Source organism: Branchiostoma belcheri, unplaced genomic scaffold (assembly GCF_001625305.1).
Source record: "Branchiostoma belcheri isolate BF01 breed outbred unplaced genomic scaffold, Haploidv18h27 scaffold95, whole genome shotgun sequence".
In the NCBI taxonomy this organism is placed as follows: domain Eukaryota; kingdom Metazoa; phylum Chordata; class Leptocardii; order Amphioxiformes; family Branchiostomatidae; genus Branchiostoma; species Branchiostoma belcheri.
The window spans coordinates 1309371-1329711 of NW_017804631.1; the positions used below are offsets into that span (position 1 = coordinate 1309371).

The following is a 20341-nucleotide window of genomic DNA, read 5'->3' on the forward strand; positions in this document are numbered from 1 at the left end:
CTTACTTAAATGTGTGTTTTACCCGAATGGGAACATACAAAACGAGAACCAAATAAAAAGCAACCAGGTGATATTTTAAGTGCACGTTGGCCTGAACGAGACAGAGTTGTTACAAATTAACCTGCTCGTACATTTTATACACTGTTATTGACCTTTGGCCATCAATCAAAGCGTCCATAATAGTCAGCATGTCTATACCAACGTACAAATGTGCAATTTCATGATCTAATTAAGTTTTAATTGTAACATTTAATAACATTAACCTGTTGTTATCATCATAATGATTGTAGAACATATAATTTATATGCATGTAAGTACATACATTGTACACTTGAGTGTGCCCATTTAATGACCCTTGTAATCACAATGTAATATGTAACCGATAAAGTCAGACGTTTCCCAAATATTTGGTCCTGCACTAACACGGAAATGATTGCAGGAACACAGCCTTGTTTCCAAATCCATTCTGAAATTAACAGTTCCTCTCTCTTTTATGTCTAGTTGTTTGAAAATATTTTGTAGACAATGACTGCGCTGAAAAGTCTGCAAGTGCGAATGAGGTATTCTGGCATTTTTGTTCTGTATTTGGCTTCCATGGTTCTAGTCCAAGTTTCCTGCCAAGACAACAGAGAAGGTTTGCATGTTAAATTATGATATTAAGCAAATGAATAACACTTACTCTACAGTGCACTGACTGTGATGCTTGTAATATTAGACTTAGTTTGGTATATTAAGTACATCTGTACTAACTAAAGTACTATGTGTATTAAAAGGGGACAAAGATTTAGTATAACTAATAGTCCTGTAGATACATGCATTACTTAGCATCATTGATGCATATACATGTACTTAAACTTGTTCAAGAAGTACCCTGTTGAAATTTTGAATACTAAAAATATTACTAGTGGTCTATATTCTACACAATCATCATGTGTATTTAGCTAGTGTGGAGGTCATCATAATACAATAATTGGTCAAAATTGTAACACCTTACAATTATTGTTTGTATTAACTTTTTTCTGTTAAATAGTTTGATTGACGTTAAATTTGAATACTGTTTTCTTCTTTCACTCAAGGTCAACAGACGACAAACATCTGTGAGGACGAGGATGAAACTATTCAGTGTAATGGCCTGGGCATAATCAACATTATTTCAGCTTCATATGGGTCAAGAGACTATGGCAATCACTGTGACGGGTTTTGTATTGGAATCTTTGGTTGGTGTGACTGCTCTGATGATGTCACAGCCCGTGTACAAAACTTGTGCAATGGCAAAAACACATGCAAAGTCAGCAGTAACAATGATGTGTTTGAAGATCCCTGTCCACGCAGGCCAAAAGTCCTCATTCTCACATACAGTTGTGCCTATGGTAAATTTGTTTTCAATTTTTTCATGGTCAGAAGTTGTTTTTTTTTATTATTATAACACCCATTCTAAAATAGCTGTTAGTTGAACTTAAAGGGATTTTTCTGTACATTTAAGTTTCTATAATATACATGTACATCTGATTTACATACATGTAAGTATTATGGGCAGTTAGCCAAGAACAAAATGTGGCGATGATGATGACATGATTTAAATCTGAAGAATACTTGAAACAAAAATAGCATCTCACTGTTTTCCATATATGACTTTAAGGCTTAATAATAATATAATCTTTTTCCAAAAATATTGTCATTTAATGACTTCGACACCAGTGCTGACAACAGAAGTAAGGACAGCTCAGCCAAGTACAACAGTTTATGTAACCACTTCAACTGTAATCACTGATGTTTCTTTTACAAGTACTAAAAGCACAGGTTAGTACATGACATCAATTTCATTGGAAGTGATGTCATATCATATATTGCTGTATGTTCTGTGGTGATACTTATAATGTACCCAAATTCAATGGTTTCAGTTTATCTATTTCACCAGCAGTTACACTCAGGTGTCATAAAAACCTGTTTGACGGGTATGACTACAAAATTAATGGTTACATTCAATTAATTGACAGTGTCACTTAATTTAAAATGCTTATTAGATAAATACAGTGGCTGATTACTTTAGTGCTTAAGCACTTCTTGTGGCCAATATGATATAAGTGTACACAGTTTAGAAAATTAACTGTAAAAATTTATTTAAAACGTTAAATTATTATTGCATATCTATGAACAGGATCCATCATTCAGCCTCAAACAACAAAACCTAAGACAACAGTCGAAACAACAGACATCGACTCTTCGGGTAAGCTACATGTAGGTCTTGTATGTGGATAAATATTCCCATTCAGGGAAAAATACATTTAACTGTAGATAAAATAATTTTTTAATTCAAGATGTTAAACTAAAAACATGATTTTAGCTTCTGCTTTGCTGACATGAATTATTTTCATTTCAGGACCTACATTGGAAGTCACTACTAATTTGATGGGAAACTCTGATGCCCTGGATGGCCATGGTAAGCATTCTCAAATGATGATTGTATGATAATCGATCCTTTTGACATACTGATTTTCTTTTAATTCTTTTAAATTAGAGTTAGAGCCTTCTTATTATATAAGTGTTGGGCCTGTTTTTCGATTTATTAATCTAAAAAGATTAACATAATTATTTTTCCATGTATAGTTGTGCAGTTTTTTGAAGGGTACTAAGTTAGGGATTTGTAATTACCTTTCCTCTGCTTTAAAAGATGGTATTGTCACCAATGATTTTGAAAATTTGTTTATGTGATATAATTTCACATAAAGTGCTTCCTCTCCTAAGGATCACCAGGTGGCACTGTGATATGGGCCATTGTCGGTGCCAGTGTGGTTGCTTTTATCCTCATACTTGGAGTTGCAGGTTTTATTCTCTGGAAAAGAAGGTATTACTAAGTTGTAATTTTTCCATATGTAACATGCACAAACAATGGCATTGTACCATACTTGTTATGCTATGTAAATATGTAACTTAATAATTCAGACATTTATAGAATGCTTTTCAGGCCAATCAGACAATACATATTTTTTTTCCTCCATTCACAGAAATATTCTTGTTGAATTTGTTACCACAGACTGTATGTCATAGAAATGTTACCTATTTCTTTACAGAAAGAGACCTGACTCAACCAGCATTCTGAATAACATCTATGATGAGGTCACAACATCCACCAACATTCAACTCACAGACACAGGCGCCACCTATCGGACAGATGGGAACTACAGCCCCACAGACCCAGCCAACATTGCCGATCTCTACGCAAAACCAAACAAGAAGAAATCAACGCCAAATGTCGACCAACTCTACGCTAAACCTATGAAAAAGAGACCTAATGACGCAAATGTTGATCAGATGTATGCCAAGCCACATAAGCCAACAGGTGTCTCAAATAGTAGTTTCTGTCAGAATGGACTAGACGATGAAGATGAGGGTTCTGTAGAAAACATGCTGTATGAGACTACTGGTACTATCACATTTACAGACAGTGAGGAAGGATATGTTGACAATGAGTTGTATGGAAGTACTGCATGAAAGTGTATACTTCGTAGGAAGCTGATTCAGAAGGTCTTGTCTTGTGAGATTTTCTCACTTCTAAAATTGTTGTACATAGTTTTAGTCTTTAGGCCACACCGATTTAATTTTATGGATGACATCCTCTGAAGACCCCCAAACTAGTGCGTGCGGGCGAAAAAAAGAAAAATCCAGCCAAAAATAAAAATGCTACTATTATATATATAAAACCACAGGAATACAAAGCTGCTGTTGTGAATTTGGCGCATTACATAGCGACGTATACGACAGGCCGACACATGCTGGATTTTTGCGGAATTTATGAATCGACACTGCTGTACGTATGTACTGAGTTCTTGAGTCTTGGGGCTTCCGTAGCCTGGGTGCCGTCCACCAGAGTTATCACCACCATGGACTACCCAGGCCTAAAGCCAGTCCAGAGCCTCGGAAGACGTGATCTTTTTTTTTTTTTTTTTTTGAGATCGGGTGAAAATCAATGCGCGCGCAGATGTCATCCATAAAATTAAATCGGTGTGGCCTTAGTTAGATCACAATGTCCATGCAAGCTATGGATTGGACACACTGTGAGCCACACACACACTAAACGCTTACAGTACTTTAAACCTTCAGAGAGGAAGTAAAAGAAGAAAAGAAGAACAACAAATCAAGTAAGACACCTTGTCAAATCTGACAGTGTGTATTAGACAATGCACACTTGGTGTTTTATGAATTAAAAACTTTTTGTTATCATGAATGCCCACCGTGTCTGTCTGTAAACATCAATATTCACTTATATCAACAGTGAAATGGGTAACAGTATGCAGTATATAGAATGGGGGCAATACAGAGGCTGTATATGTCAACATGAACAGTCTGAGATAGCATTGCACTGTCACATATTAACTTGCACAAGTCACACACAAAATGACCTCTGACATTTCTATAACATCTGGCCTTTGATAATGCTAAACAATCAAATTGTCCAGACAATACAGCATTAAATGTTAACATGGCTTGAGTGTTTTTCTTGCTTTGCATTTTTACAACCTTATCAATATGTCAGAAAAAGTACTAGATGTTGATGAGAAGAAAGTAAAAACTTCAAGGCAATTTTCTTAAACTATCAGAGGGTCCATCTCTTGACCCTTTGAGCTGCTACTAACTGGTGACCTGTCCATGTACATGGTATGTTACACATGCAGTATCACGTGTTACATTTGCTAAGTAAGTCCGAATGCGGAAACGATTGAGGGTCAGAACCTATAAGGGGGGAACATTTAATTTATGAAATCACCATTTCTTCATTTCTGCTAGCAGACTGAAGTATATTTTAGCCAAGAGTAGAATGTAGACTGCAATGGCAGGTCTGAGTGTAATGTGTTCTCACTGCTTCTTTCTGTACTTGGCTTTGACTGTAGCCAGAGTTTCCACCCAAGACAATCCAGGTATGTTTTTGTTTCTCCTCTTAATTCAATATGAGTCTTTCTATTTTAGTCATAAAACTTAGAAAAGTTAAACCTTCATTTTTCACGGTCAGTCAACATCACGATACCTTATGAATTTGTAAATATTATGTATTCCTTCTATTTTACATTATGGCTTAAATGGTCCTTGCTGTACGCATGATCTGAAATCATAAGATAAGGAATAGTTACTGACAGTTACTGTTACGTAGTACATAGAACATGCTACAATCCATCCTGTTTTTTGAATTATTAAAGTATTCAATATTCTTTAATTCTAGGTCTACAGACAATAGTGATCTGTGAGAACAATCAGGCCACAATACGGTGTAGTGAGCAGGGCAGAATCAACATCATTTCAGCCTTCTACGGTCCAAAAGACCTTGAAATCCACTGTGGCTTAACTTGTTATGGCTTTTACACTTCCTGTGACTGCACTTATAACGTCACTGCCCAAATGCAGAATATGTGCAATGGTTTCTACACATGCCAAGTTCACAATCACAGAGGTGTCTTTGAAGATGATCCCTGTTCAGTTTCCAACAGAAAATCCCTGCTCATTACTTACGACTGCGGTACGGACTTTCACCTTTATCTTACTTTTAATATGTAATAACTTAGTTATCAGTATTATTCATTTGTTTAGGCCACACCAATTTAATTTGTTGTTTCTCAGATTCGCCCTGTCCATTTTTTTCTGATTTGCAAAAAAAAAAGATTTTAGGTTCTGAATTAACTGCAAAATGCACAATGAAAGACATATTTTGGCCCCAACGGTTGAAGAAAGTCCTTTTCTCCCTAGTTGTTAAAGTTTTCCAATGTAACAATGCAACTTAGTTTCATTAAAAGTTCAATATCTACTGTTTTAATTATAAACCAACCTGGTAAGTTGACTTCATTTGGTGTAGCCTTATCAACAGAACACATAATGTGTTTGTAGAGGCCTTAAATAAAACGTCCTTTATGCTTTGACACATTTATGCTTGTCCAGCTTTGTTGATGTCTGTGTTTATGATTTATGCATGGATTTATACCTTTTTAGATACATGTACAATACCAGTAGAAGAGACAACTCCCATTGAAACAATCACAGAAACTACAGCTGCAGCCTCTGTCAACAATTCAGGTGATGCCTCCTACATATATATATGATATGTATTTTAATTTGTTAAGTAAACTTTTTATTCCATGCTGAAGCAGACCACTGTATGCAAACTCTTTTATTATTTTTTCTTTCATTTTTTGTCTTTTTCTTTCATTTTTTTTGTCTCATGTATTTTCTCTTCTTTAAGGACAAGCATCACCTGATAACACAGTTATCATAGCCTCGGCCAGTGCCTGTGTAGCAGCTGCTATCATTGTCGCTGGCATTGTAGGTTTTATCCTCTAGGAAAAAAAGGTAATATAATGTAATATGATATGATACAATGCTTTGCTTAATGCTTTGGTTGACTTGTTTCACAGAGTGGACTTGGAAACAGTGAAGTGCATGCATATGTGAAAAATAATATATACAGCAGAATCATTATGATACTTTATGAATTAAGTTACTTTTCAATCTAACTTTTTAGATCCAAAAGTTCAACTGAACCACACAACTTGTGATAAAAAAGACCAACCATCTCATACTACGCTATCATGATATAATAAGCTTTCTCAGTTTCTTCAAGGACATTATATATCTGACTCTGAGTGTACTATATAATGTTCTTGGTTTCTTCAATACTGCTTATCCTAAGTTAAAACTCTTATACAATTGAGAATGTATATATACTAAGTGTGTGATTACTGTGTGGTATAAAGTTTCCTTCATATACTTCTTGGCAGAAAGAGGCCACCAACAAGTCTGTACAACAACACCTATGATGCCACAGCCTCCTCCAACATTCAACTCACAGACACAAGCACCACCTACCGGACAGATGGGAACTGCAGCCCCACAGACCAAGCCAACATTGCCGATCTCCACGCAAAACCAAACAAGAAGAAATCAACCCCTAATGTTGAACAACTCTATGCTAAGCCATCAACGAAGAGAACCGATTATGAAAATGTAGAGCAGATGTATGCCAAGCCAAACAAGGAAATAAATGTCTCAGATACTAATAATAAGAATGAACAAGCCATTGAGGAAGAAGGTACTGTTGACAACATGTTTTATGAGTCTGCAGGTTATATCACAACTGCCACAAGTAACGAGGAAGGATGCGTTGTTAATGCGTTGTATGCCATTATGAATGGCACCTCAAAAGAGGATGACCTGAACTGAACTGAACTGATGGACATGTGTAAACTATATAAAATTATGTGTAGTACTGAAGTGTACAGGGTTTGATTTGAAAAGGCATCAATTCGTTTTCCCTCTTGTTATGATCCTCTTGTTATAGGTCTGTTATTGAGATTATTAACGTTAATTGTTGCACTTTCTCAGAAAACGAATATGAAACATTCACTAGCAGATAGAATGTTTTTGCTATAGTACGTGTTTAGATGCTTTGATGAAGTTATCGTAATCCAACATTTCACATACACATGTACATGTATGCACACGTACACACACACACATACATACACGCACTACACACCTACAAACACACACATGTACAATGTACACGTACACACACGTACACGTACACACACACACACACACACACACACACATGTCGGTCCTTCGATTTCACGTGATATTTACATGTAGCTTTAAATAAAGTCATAAAAAGACTCTCAGTCACGTAATGTTTATCTCTAAGTGCAATCTAGTCTGGGTATTTTGTATGCACACGCCTTTTGCAAACCATTACAACCCTGCTACCAATAAATTTAAACGCAGCAGTTACCAGAACAAGTGATAGCAATGCCATTGTTCCAAGTGCCACTGTAAACATTATGTTACAAAGACCCAGTGAACGTAACATTTATTCAGTATAACCTGTTGCTGTCTTTGCTAGCCTTCGGAACTATGACAAGTGTACATGGCGGTACTAGTGACTAGCCATATAGTTGTCGCCTGGTACAAATATAGAAAGAAAGAAAGGTCTCCCGTGCCCTTATGCAGAGCGTAGGGTGGTGCCCATATCCATTTCAGTAGCCCTTGGGCGATGCACTACAGCATGGGGCTTGTCCGCTGGTAGTGCTGTGCGTTTGACCTTCCCACACTCTTTCTCATATGTTCTGACTGCTAAGCAGAGAAAGAGTCACAGACTTTGGTATGACCCGGCCGGGGTTTGAACTCACGACCTCCCGGTTACAAAGCGAGCACTCTACCAATTGAGTACAAACATAGGAGCTGTAAATTAAATGTAGTTGCTACAAGTACGTGTTGCATACGTACTGCTTGGAACGAGTCCGTCAGCCATTTTGTTCTGCAGTTACTTGTTTCATTCGAGCTTCGCGTAGATGCCTCACAGTTACACCGAGCCTACTACATGGCGCTTCTTTTTCGTCTGCTGCCGTTGAAGTGTCTTTGGCCATAGCAGATGTGAACCTCGAGGTAATTCTATTTGTGAATTTGGTGTAAACAAGGAGGTTTACAAAAATCCCAAGCCGAAACAATGTTCTTGGAAATTCGTATATTGACATTGTATATCGCAGTGTAGCATGTTTGGTTTATTTTTTTTGTTCGAATGTCCAACACTTCATAATATTTTTTAACATTAACGTGTTAACATTTACAGAGTTTGTCTTATTAAAACTACAATAATGTTTGAGTTTTCTTGTTTTATCGAATGATTTACAAACAGTAAACAGTCTTTATAGGGTAATTTTCCTCTTATTTCCATTAGATTCTGACGTTACAACTATCAGTATGATCATGACCGTGGCAAACTCAAGAGACATTTCTGTCACCAGACTCGGCTTTCAACTCAGCTTAACCAGGAAACCAAGTACGGCGCTTAAAATAGCTTGTCGTTTTGCTGTTAGTAGTTGATTTATGATTTCATGGTAATGTTAACCCTATTAACTGGGTAGCTACGTAATCGTATTTCTGTGGCCTTCGCAGAAGGAAACATATTGTTTTGGCTCAGTTTCCTCTTCTTCTCCAAACATGTAAAAAATCGTCAATATTAGGCATGTCGCACTTTCTCGTTTCACCATTGGAACGTGGGGTGCGCTCGGCAGATATAATCTTTCAAACGACTTTCAGCAATAAAGCGTTTGCACACTTTCAATGAAATATTGGTATCCGTGACGTATGGCATCTTTTCTATCACACTGCTTTAGTTTTATTTCAAAATACGAAATTAACAGTATGGGACAATCCTGCAAACTTTTGGAAACGGCCGAAAAAACCGCTATCTTACGGCACCGCTTCAGTGGCACCGGTTTTCGCGTCGCCCGGGCGGACGCGCCGATGTTCGTCTGAAAAGCCAATTCATTTCCCGGTCGAGGAGAGTTCTGGGAATCAGAATTTTCAGATCATGTGAAAGGGCAAAGATCAAGGGTCACGCCTGTGGTTGTGCAATTTTTCTACGCCTACGCAGACAGAAGTTATGAGCTGCCGAAGATAAAAGCCAAAAGTAAGTAAAGAATTGTCCTATTTATCTCAAAATTTGCAAAAATGCACAAGTAGAGTAGCAAATTTACGTGCCTTGTCGTCCTCAACATGTAGTTTTCAACATGTAATTTGATTTGATTTGATTGTATTTTATTTTATGAAACATAAGCAAGGAGAAAATTCACAAAAACAACATGAAATAGCCGACAACCCAGCTTGGAGTGAAAGGGCTTCTCTGGATAAACAAAAGTTGGATTAGATCCTTAGAAACAGCAAAATGCATTAATCTGTAGAACTTTAAAAAGACAGCTGGGATACTTTCCTTCCTGTCCTTGGTGCTGAATTGCTGGTATCTCTTTGCAAAATGAATTGAAAGACTTGAAGATTATTTACCAGGTTTTCTTGGTCCAAATCCCATGCAGGTACACATTGGGCACTAAGAGGGATTTTAAAAAAAAGGCATCATGATCAGTGTCACTCTGTCAGTGGTTGATTATTTATATCCAAAAGAGCAGCACAAAGTGCTTACAAAGATGTACTGAAAGGTAATGGATTTGTTTTTTAGAACATTCAGTTCTGCAGAATCAGGAGTCAATATGAAATGAAAACATGAAGTTAAAAACCTGTCATTTTACCATAGGTTGCTGGCCCAAATCTCAAGCAGCTTCACATTTAGAGAATAAAGTGAAAGGTAAAGCATTATATGTTAGAGTTTTAATACAGTATGTGCAGTGCTACATGTTTGAAAGGCATGGACTTAGATACTGTAGATGAATGTCACTGTTAAAAAATGAAAAAAAGAAACTATAAAGCTTAGAAAGGGAAGGAAAGGAAAAATGTGTTTTGTCTGTAGGGTCAAATCCTGCATGTTCCCGAGGGCATAGGTTCCAATTCCAGAATGCTGTAGATGAATGTCACTGTTGAAGAATCATCGTATATCAAGAAGAAAGAAATAAGTAAGGAAAGGAAAGGTGTGTTTTGTCTGCAGGCGCAGCTGTTGCATGTTCCTGAGGTCAGGGGTTTTGGTCCCAGAATGATGTGAATGAGTGTCACTGATAAACTACTGGCATGTCAGAAAGTAAAGATTAAGAAGACAGAAAGATAGAATAAGATACTGTCTTCTGATGTCTCAATTCTGCATTTATGTCTTAGACATCCCTCCTTTGAGTAGCCTTGAGGTAGTGTGCCTGCAGAAAAACAACAAAGTGCGAACATTTGCAACAGACTCTCCCAATACTTAAATCAACCCCCATAATTTACAGTTGTTAAAGTTAGTAGAAATAATAGTATTAGTAATGTCCCTTGGCTTGTGTAGCTTTTTAAGGAAATGCCATTCATAAACTCATCATTCAAACATTGTTTCAAATCTTCTGTATCTTAGCCCACCAAATTAGAACAATATTATTTCACACCTACTTTGGAGAATGTCTTTACGTTTGGCTCATATTTCTAGCAAAGTATCAACACAATTTGTAAAGAACAAAGATTCTTATCTGCTTTGTTTTCCATTGTCCAAATCTTCAGGTAGCCTCGATGCAGAGACATCCGTCCAGGAACAATTCTGTTGGTTAGTAGCCAGGAAACAGACATCTTTGAAGAAACAACCTGCAATAAAAGAAACTACAAACATATTAGAAAAGCTTCAAAGAAATAAAAAAATGTAAGAAAAGTTGCAAACTTATACTTACATGTTTACCTGGAAGATACAAGCCTGTCCTCTCATTGTCACTCCACAAAACTTGCGTCTGTCTCTCCAAAAGTCGTTGCTCTATCTTATCGCGAGTAAATCACACCACAGAATTCAAAGACTGTTTCTTTATTTGAAATTCTTTATTTCAAGTTCAACCGCAGCGTACAGAGTGTGTAAAAAAATTGACACAAAAAAGCCGCGAAAAAGTCTTCTAACTAATCGCGAAGAAACTCACGCCACAGAATTCAGACACCATTTCTTTATTTCAATCGCAAGTGCAACTTACATGTATCAAACAACTAAAAAGAATTCCCAGTTATTGTTGCAAGGACCCCAGTTCCCTTCCCATCATGGGGTAAAAACACAAAAGATGGAATGGCCCTAACCCTAGATGATACTAGGTTTGCAAAGGACCCCCCCTTTATTAAGTGGTATAAGGAGAGAAAGCACATGTTAGTAACGCATGCAGTCCTTAATTACATGGCTCACCTCTGGCATCTTCGTAGTGGCTTAACATAAAAACAGGTGTCCTCTTGAGATCGTCGACTAGGCTAAAATTTGGGGTGTGCCTTGTGTTTATATATAATAATTATAAATTTTTTGAAAACAAGAAGTTTTGTGCTTGACTTCCATCCACCCACCCCCATTAATTTGTGAACTAAGACCTGCTCTCTGAATCATCACACACTTTTACTAACTACGTCCCTGCTCTAATTTGCTTTTTAACTCACCTTAAGTCTGGATCCTGATCTAAAGTCAAAGTGCATGTGAACTCAGAGAGCAGGACAATGGCATGTTGAAGAACTGCCTTTTTAATTTACCAAATTCAAGCACTTGAAAGCTCTATCAAATTTGTATTCCAATGTGAAGGATGATCTTTATTCAAAGTCTTCATTCAAAATCTTTATTCAGAATCTTTATTCAAACACTTATTCATAATCTTTATTCAAAATCTTTATTCAATGTTGGCATTGGTCTCCTGCGTGGTCGTAGTCCCTTGTAGTGGGCATCTTTAGGAATGGCTGCAGTCCACAGGATCATTACTGTCTGCCTTTTCTCTTACAAGACGGTGGAAAAAAATCCATCTTTGTACTAAGATGGATGAAATAACTACTTGTCCACCTTTTCACATGTAAGACGGACAAAAGAAATTAATGTGAACATTAATTCCACCATTTCTCCTACATGATGATGATAAAGGTCTAAAAGTCCCATCTATTTCATTACTAATAGATGGATGAAATCATTACTCATTCAGTGTTCCATCTTCTCCTTACAAGATGGTCGAGTAACAGACATAACACTGTTCCATACAATGTCTCACCTTCTCACTTACAAGATGAGAGTGAGAAGAAAATCGTTGTAAACAGTTGCTTGCAAGTTAAATCTAATACAGTCGTGTGCCTGAGGCCCTGAACTATTTCATATCTCTCTGTCTCTGGTGGTCCATCGATGCTGATGATGTCATCCTCCGTGAGCTCAGGAGCAGTGTCTTACTTCTAAGTCTTAGCAATTCTATCCAAGAACAAATAAAGTTCTTTCAGCACAACCAAAGTCAACTTCTTCACTGACCCTGATGAAGGAAGCTGAAAGCAGCCAAGATATCAGTGAAGAAAATTTACTATGATTTGGCTAAAGAACTTTTCTTGTTATCCCAAAACCCAACTACTTTTGTGCTATGTTATTAGGGATACCTGTCACAAGGCACTTTATTTTCCAAAACGTTCCCTACGATTAACTCATTTAGTGAGCCAAGCCAAAGTAGAGCTTGGCTCAGATCCCCCCACCCTAACTTAATATATACCACTAGCATAGAAGGATATCATACAAATCCTATTTGACTAGTTGTCTTCTCCTTCTTTTATATGCTTGCTTCCTTCAAAGTAGCCTGGAACAGTGACATCAATGGCATCAGTCTCAGTGGCTACCAAAACCTCATCTGAAAGCACAAAACAAGTCTCTGTTATCTCTCCTTTTAAAAGTAGGTTGAATCTAAACATTCAGATGTGTTATTCAGCATCTTTTAGCATATGTTAAAAAATCAAACTTGTAACTTCATTGACATTTGTAAATAGGTGAATGTGAGGAAGGATGGGAGGAGGGAGAAAGTAGAGAATGAGAGAGTGATAAAAAGAAGCGATACAGGGAGGGAGGGAGAGACAGAAATAACTGGACTGTGAAGCAAAATCTTTACCTTGTAGTCTCGAGGGCCCAGCCTCTGCTCTGCTTCTAGTAGTCAGGAACCACTGCTGCTTGCCATCCTTCAGTATAGCAACACTTTTCCTGCAGTGAATTTACTCAGGTACAAAGACAAAGATAGCCGACCGCTCAATTTGATTCATGAGTGTGGCCATGAAACAAATAAAAGGAGAAAAAGTTACACAAACAACATAAAAAAGGCCGACAACTCAGCTTGGAGTGTGGCCTTTAAAACAAAGAGAGAGAACTGGAATAAAAAAATTGAAAAGTTAGCCAGCTGATGCTCCTTTGAAGTATGTATAAGCATTGCTGGAAGAAATAGGGAAGCTCTGCTAAACCTAGGAAAACTAGAAGGCCAAAATTAGTTTTTTTTTCATGGAGTCTGCAGGACTGAAACATAAACAAGTTTAAAAAGCAAAGACTCCTCCATTGGCCTCACATCTTCAGTTCCTATAGAGCATGGATTAGATTCTCATATAAAAAGCAAAATGCATTCATAACCAGAAATATTCATTCTTGAAAACAGCCCAGAAAATTTTCTTCCCTGTCCTTGGTGCTGAATTCCTGGTGGTCCCTGCATTCTAAGTAATGTGGAATGAAATGATAAAAGATTATCCACTAGGAGTTTAAATCCCAAGCAGCAGTACAAACTAAGCTTACTAAGAATATCCTGGAAGGCAAAGAATATATGTTAAGACATATTCTATTCTGTACAGTCTGAATCAATCTGAAATGAAAACATAAAGATGAATAGAAACTTGTCACTTTACCAGTGGTTCTTGGTTTGATTTCCCAGTGGCAGCATACAGTTCCTTGGAGAATAAACTGAAAGGCAAAGCATTGTTTGTTGATACATTTAGGAGTCACACTGAAGTAAACAGGAAGTTTGAATCCAAAGGAGCAGCACAAAGTGCGCTTACTGAGAATGGCCTGAAAAGCAAAATTGGTTGTTAGATTGGATATTCTGCCCTGCAGATTCTATAGTCAAAGCTAAAATACAAACTTAGTTTAACATTAAGTAAGAAACATGTAAGTCTGCCAGATGTTGTTGGCTCAAATCCCAAACATCTGCACACTTTACTTAGAGAATGAACTGAAAGGCAAAACATTGTTCAATAGGACACTCAATTCTGCAGAATTTCATATCATGCTGAAAAGAAACAGAGTTTTAATTCCAGTAGGTGCAGTTCTGCATGTTTACAAGGTATGAACTCAAATGCTGTGGACGAACGTTGCTGGAGAATCAAAGTTATCAAGAAGAAAGACATAAAGATTAAGAAAGGAAGGAAAGGAAATAAGTATTTTGTCTATAGGTGCAAATCCTGCATGTCCCTTAGGGCACTGGTTTGAATCCCATAATCCTGTAGATGAGTCACTGTTGAAGAATCAAAGTTAACAAAATGACAGAAAGGATTCTTAAGATGAGTTTTGTCTGTAGGGTCAAATGCTGCATGTTCCTAAGAGCACTGGTTTGAATCCCAGCATACCGTAGATGAAGGTCCCTGTGAGGAAGCAAAGTTTTCAAGGAGTAAGAAATAAAGACTGAAGAAAGGAAAGGAAAGATGTGTTTTGTCTGTACGTGCAAATCCTGAATGTTTTTGAGGGTTAATTGGCTCAAATCCCAGCATACTGTCCATGAAGGTGCCTGGAAAGCACAGTTATGAAGAAGAAAGAATGAAAGAAAGAATTAAAAGTGTGTTTTGTCTGTATGTGCAAAACCTGCCTGTTCCTGAGGACACCTTTTTGAATCCCAAAATGCTCTAGATGAGTGTCACTGTTCAAGGACCATGTATATGTGTCAGAAAATTCAGAAAGAAAGAAAGAAAGATGCTGTTTTCTGCATGGTGTCTCAATTCTGCATCCATGTCTAAACATCCCTCCTTCTTGTTACCTCCAGGTAGTGCCATGTGCCTGCAGAAAAACAACAAAGAGTAAATATTTGCAACAGACTCTTGCAAAACTTAAAAACATAATTTACTGTGGTTAAAATCAGTCGAAATAATGATTATATCACTTAGCTTACACTATGCTTTGTAGCTTTTTAAGAAAATGTCTTTCATAAACTCAGCTTTCGAAAGCTGCTTGAAGTCTACTGTATCTTGCCCAACCATTAAATTTCACGTTTGGCTTATATTTGTAGCAAAGTCTCAACACAATTTGTGAACAAAAAAAAAAGATTGTTATCTGCTTCAGTTCCCGGTGTCCAAAGCTTCAAGTAGCCTCGATGCAGAGTTATCCATCCAGGGAACAATTCTGTTGGCTGATAGCCAGGAAACAGACATCTTTGAAGTGGCAACCTGCAAAAAAAGAAACTACAAACATATTAGAAAAGCTTCAAAGAAATAAAAAATTTAAGAAAAGTTGCAAAGTTATACTTACATGTTTACCTGGAATATACAAACCTATCCAGTATCCTGTCATTGTCACTGTCACAACGGTTTTCTCTGTCTCTCGAAAAGTCGCGTAAAAATCGTTGCTCTATCTTGTTACTTATCGCGAGTAACTCACACCACAGAATTCAGACACTCTTTATTTGAAATTCTTTATTTCAAGCTCAGCCGCAGCATACAGAGTGTGTAAAAAGTATCAAATGTCAAAATTGACACAAAATTGTCTCCAAAAGCCGCGAAGAAGTCTTCTAACTAATCGCGAAGAAACTCACACCACAGAATTCAGACACCATTTCTTTATTTCAATCGCAAGTGCAACTTACAGAGTGTGTAAAAAGTATCAGATGTCAAAAATGACACAAAAATGTCTCCAAAAGTCGCAAAAAAGTCTACTAACTAATCTCGAAGAAACTCACACCACAGAATTCAGACACCATTTCTTTATTTCAATTGCAAGTGCAACTTACAGAGTGTGTAAAATGTATGAAACAAAAAAGAATTCCCATTTATTGTTGCAAGGACCCCAGTTCCCTTCCCATCATGGGGTAGACAAACACAAAAGATTGAATGGCCCTAACCCTAGATGATACTAGAAGGCTTGCAAAAGGACCCCCCTTTATTAAGCGGTATGAGGAAAGAAAGCACATGTTAGTAAACGCATGCAGTCCTTAATTACATGGCTTACCTCTGGCATCTTCATAGTGGCTTAACATAAAAACAGGCGTCCTCTTGAGATCGTTGACTAGGCTAAAATTTGGGGTGTGCCTTGTGTTTATATTATAAATTTTTTGAAAACAAGAAGTTTTGTGCTTGACTTCCATCTACCCACCCCCCCATAAATTTGTGAAATAAGACCTGCTCTCTGAATCATCACACACTTTTACTAACTACGTCCCTGCTCTAATTTGGTTTTTAACTCACCTTATTTCTGGATCCAGCTGATCTAAAGTCAAAGTGCATGTGAACTCAAAGAGCAGGTCAAAGGCATGTAGAAGTACTGCCTTTTAATTTTAAATACCGAATTCAAGCACTTGAAAGTTCTATCAAATTTTGATTCCAATGTAAAGGATTATCTTTAGTCAAAGTCTTCATTCAAAATCTTTCTTCAGAAACTTTATTCAAACACTTCTTCATAATCGTTATTCAAAATCTTTATTCAATGTTGGCATTGGTCTCCTGCGTGGTTGTAGTCCCTTGTCGTGGGCATCTTCAGGAATGGCTGCAGTCCACAGGATCATTACTAAGTCCACCTTTTCTCTTACAAGACGGTGAAAATAAAATCCATCTTTGTACTAAGATGGATGAAATAGTTACTTGTCCACCTTTTCACATACAAGATGGACAAAAGAAATTAATGTGAACATTAATTCCACCATTTCTCCTACATGATGGTGATAAAGGTCTAAAACTTCCATCTATTCAATTACTAATAGATGGATGAAATCATTTCTCATTCAGTGTTCCATCTTCTCCTTACAAGATGGTTGGGTAACAGGTATAACACTGTTCCATGCATTGTTTTAGTTTTTTCAATCTTTCAGGATATATCCTCATAGTCTTATTACTGACTTGATTAAAACACACAAAAAGCTTGAAGATGTCCTTGGCAACTACAGCCGTATGAGTTTTCTTGTTCTTCTTCTTGACCTTACATTCAGGTCTTCTTCCAGGGGACTACTAGTATATCATACATGTCTAGAAATACTATCCCTTAGCCCCTTTTTTTATGCAAAGGTTTTCTTTAAGATCTTTGTCACAAGGCACTTTATTTTCCAAAACGTTCCCTACATTATCTCAAGTTTAGTGAGCAAAGCCAAAGTAGAGCTTGGCTCAATTCCCCCCACCCTTTCTATATTATCAGCAGACAAGGATATCATACAAATCCTATTTGTGTTCTAGCTGTCCTCTTGATGCTTGCTTCCCTTCAAGTAGCCTGGAAACAAGTGACATCAGTAGACAGGAAGATCTGTAGTGGAGAGAGGGGTGCAGATCTATAAGGAAGGAGAAAGAAAGAGAGAGTTGTTAAAACTTGGTTATCCTGGCAAAAGCACCAAATGCTTAATAAAATATCCTTATCACAGTTTGATACTGCAAAGACAAAGCCTTTTTAACAAAAATTTTATTGATTGAGTAAAACAGAAGCAGCATATTGAGTAGGATTTCAACATTTAACGGTTTGCATTTTTCCTTCTGTTTCAGAAAATCTGTGCATAGGATTAAATAAGTGGAGACCATGAAGAAAGTACTTTTAAGAAAGCTGGAAATATCACAATACCATACCTGCTAGCAGGGATCAGGAAAGCTACTCTACATCAACAGCAGGGCAGACAGGAATCAACAACATCCCTCCTTTGGTTCTGTCCAAAGAAAAAAGAAACAAAATGTCAGCATCAAAAATACCACAAATGTTGTTACAGTAACATGAACATTACGAGGTTATTGTATGATAAGTAAATTTCATAATAAATATTAATAGTTTTTAAAATTTCTGTGGAGAAAAGACAATAGCTTACTTAGTTCTGGTTCATAAATATATGCTGGTAATCTTGGAGGGTTCTGCAGTTCGTTGCTGCTGAGCCAGGCGGCGCTGCTGAGCTGGAAGTGTGCAACAGGTGTTATGCGTTGTAGGCGGGATCATGCACCTGTTATCCCGCCGGCCCAACTACACACGACCGATTGACAGTTTTCTCGATTTTTCACGGATAAAAAAAAGCTAAAAGTGACTCTACTACATCTTGGAACATTTTTTCTGAGGAAAACTTGAGGAAAAATAGACAATTTTCTCGACCGTTTGACAATTGGGATCCACACCGGGCTCTGTCTAACGTTACATACGGGGCCACGCACCTGCTATCCCGCCGGCCCAACTACGCCGGGCCGCTGGTCAACTTTTCTCAAATTTTCAAGGATAAGAAATGCTGAAAATGACACTAGTACATCCCAAAACATTTATCTGAAAGTTCTGAGGAAAACCTGAGGAAAAATTAACAGTTTTCTTGAACATTTGACCAGCCATCTAATTCATTGTGGTGACTTCGGCCATACGTACAATTTGTATGGGGCAGCTGCAGACCGACACAAGAAGAGACACTTTTTCTCATTTTTTCTCGGATAAATAAAACTAAAAGTAACTTTATTACATGCCGGAACATTTTGTCTGAAAATTCTGAGGTAAAGTTGAGGAAAAATATCAATTTTGGTAGGCTTGTTACCAACCACCCAAACGCCGGCCATATACACACGGGACCATGCTAATGACATCCCGCCTGCCCAACTACGAAGGGCCGCTTTACAAATATTTCTCAATTTTTCACCAGCGAAGGAAGGCTAAAAGTTGAAGTACTACACGTCGGAACATTTTGCCTGGAAATTCTGAGGTAAACTTGAGGGAAAATACAACGTTTACGAGAGAAACACTGACAGGAAAAATGTACGAAAATCTCGTCATGCGTATTTAGTAAAGGTACCATGCATCACAAATCGTGAAAATATCGGGGAAACCGTGTAACAAATACACATATCCTAAAATCAAAGGGGGACATTTGGCAACGATATACAGAAACTATACAAGGTGAACCCTGAATATAATGTGGTATTTCTCCGTAAAAATGGGGAAATTCTTACCTCAGTTCTGACGGGACGCCCCAGGTTCAGTCTCGTCTGCAGGTGCAATGGCGCCAAAATTTTGAATGAAAGATTCTTAGATGTAAGCTTGAACGTGATTGGCGCTTACAGGAAGGGACGAACCATTTTTTATACGGGTATAATGCCAACAGAAAATTTTTGTTGTTTGTACCTCACCTTTTAAAATTGATTTCACATATAGTCGCTGTACTTTTTGTTGTGTCAATAAAGTTCTTCTTATATTTTCTTACCGATAACGCTGTTTTATAATTGGAAAATGTATACATCAGAGTTGATTCATTGTATCAGAGATGTATCCACTCAACTCCCTATTTTACAATGGTTGATCTCCCGCCATGGAAAAGGGACAGTTCATTTTCAGTGAACAGGTTAACATGCGTCCTGTAGGGGATGTTTCAGTAAACACTTTGGGGGAGGGGCGCTCAGACACAGACGATCTGCTTAAAAAATACACAAAGTAAAACCAATGCTCTATAACTTTTGCTCGGTAACTTTTACATTTATTGAGAGATTGATTCTATTTTTTTCTACAGAATCACCATCAGAATTTGATCATTTGGAGATCATCATTCCAGTAACGGTGGGAGGTGTAGCCGTACTCCTGATGGTCGTAGCTATGTGCTGTGTCTATTGGATGAAAAGGTTAGACTGTCTGTGTATTGCCTATGTTACATACATTCTATTAGAAGAATAAATGAAACACTGTAATTACTACAAGCTCTCTCCGTGCCATTGCCATTGGGCCCACTATATAACGGTTGTGTGGAGGGTGGGAGATGATTTTGATAGCCTTATTGATTGACAGGGAAATCAAGCCTGAAGGTGACCCAGTAGGCACCTGATAGGAGTAAGTGGGTATTCAGAATCTGGTGTAATACCCAGTCAAATTACATCATACAATCCCCTCCACCATTCCAATACATTTGCGAATACGCAATATACGTCATGGAAGCCTAAAATGTCCGATTTTTTTATTTATGTACGGACA

The 20341-nt window shown here is 37.4% G+C and overlaps 1 protein-coding gene and 1 long non-coding RNA gene across 2 annotated transcripts; both read left to right on the plus strand.

Moving 5' to 3' along the window:
• Positions 1–2409: 2409 nt before the first annotated feature.
• On the plus strand, positions 2410–3659 carry LOC109461681. The gene is made up of 3 exons (XM_019758059.1): positions 2410–2440; positions 2746–2845; positions 3072–3659. The coding sequence occupies exons 1-3, from the start codon at positions 2410–2412 to the stop codon at positions 3490–3492; spliced, it is 552 nt and encodes a 183-aa protein (XP_019613618.1). The 3' UTR covers positions 3493–3659.
• Positions 3660–8276: 4617 nt separating this feature from the next.
• On the plus strand, positions 8277–19979 carry LOC109461708. The gene is made up of 3 exons (XR_002139700.1): positions 8277–8424; positions 8717–8818; positions 19887–19979. It is a non-coding gene; the product is annotated as an uncharacterized LOC109461708 (long non-coding RNA).
• The last annotated feature ends 362 nt before the right edge of the window (positions 19980–20341 follow it).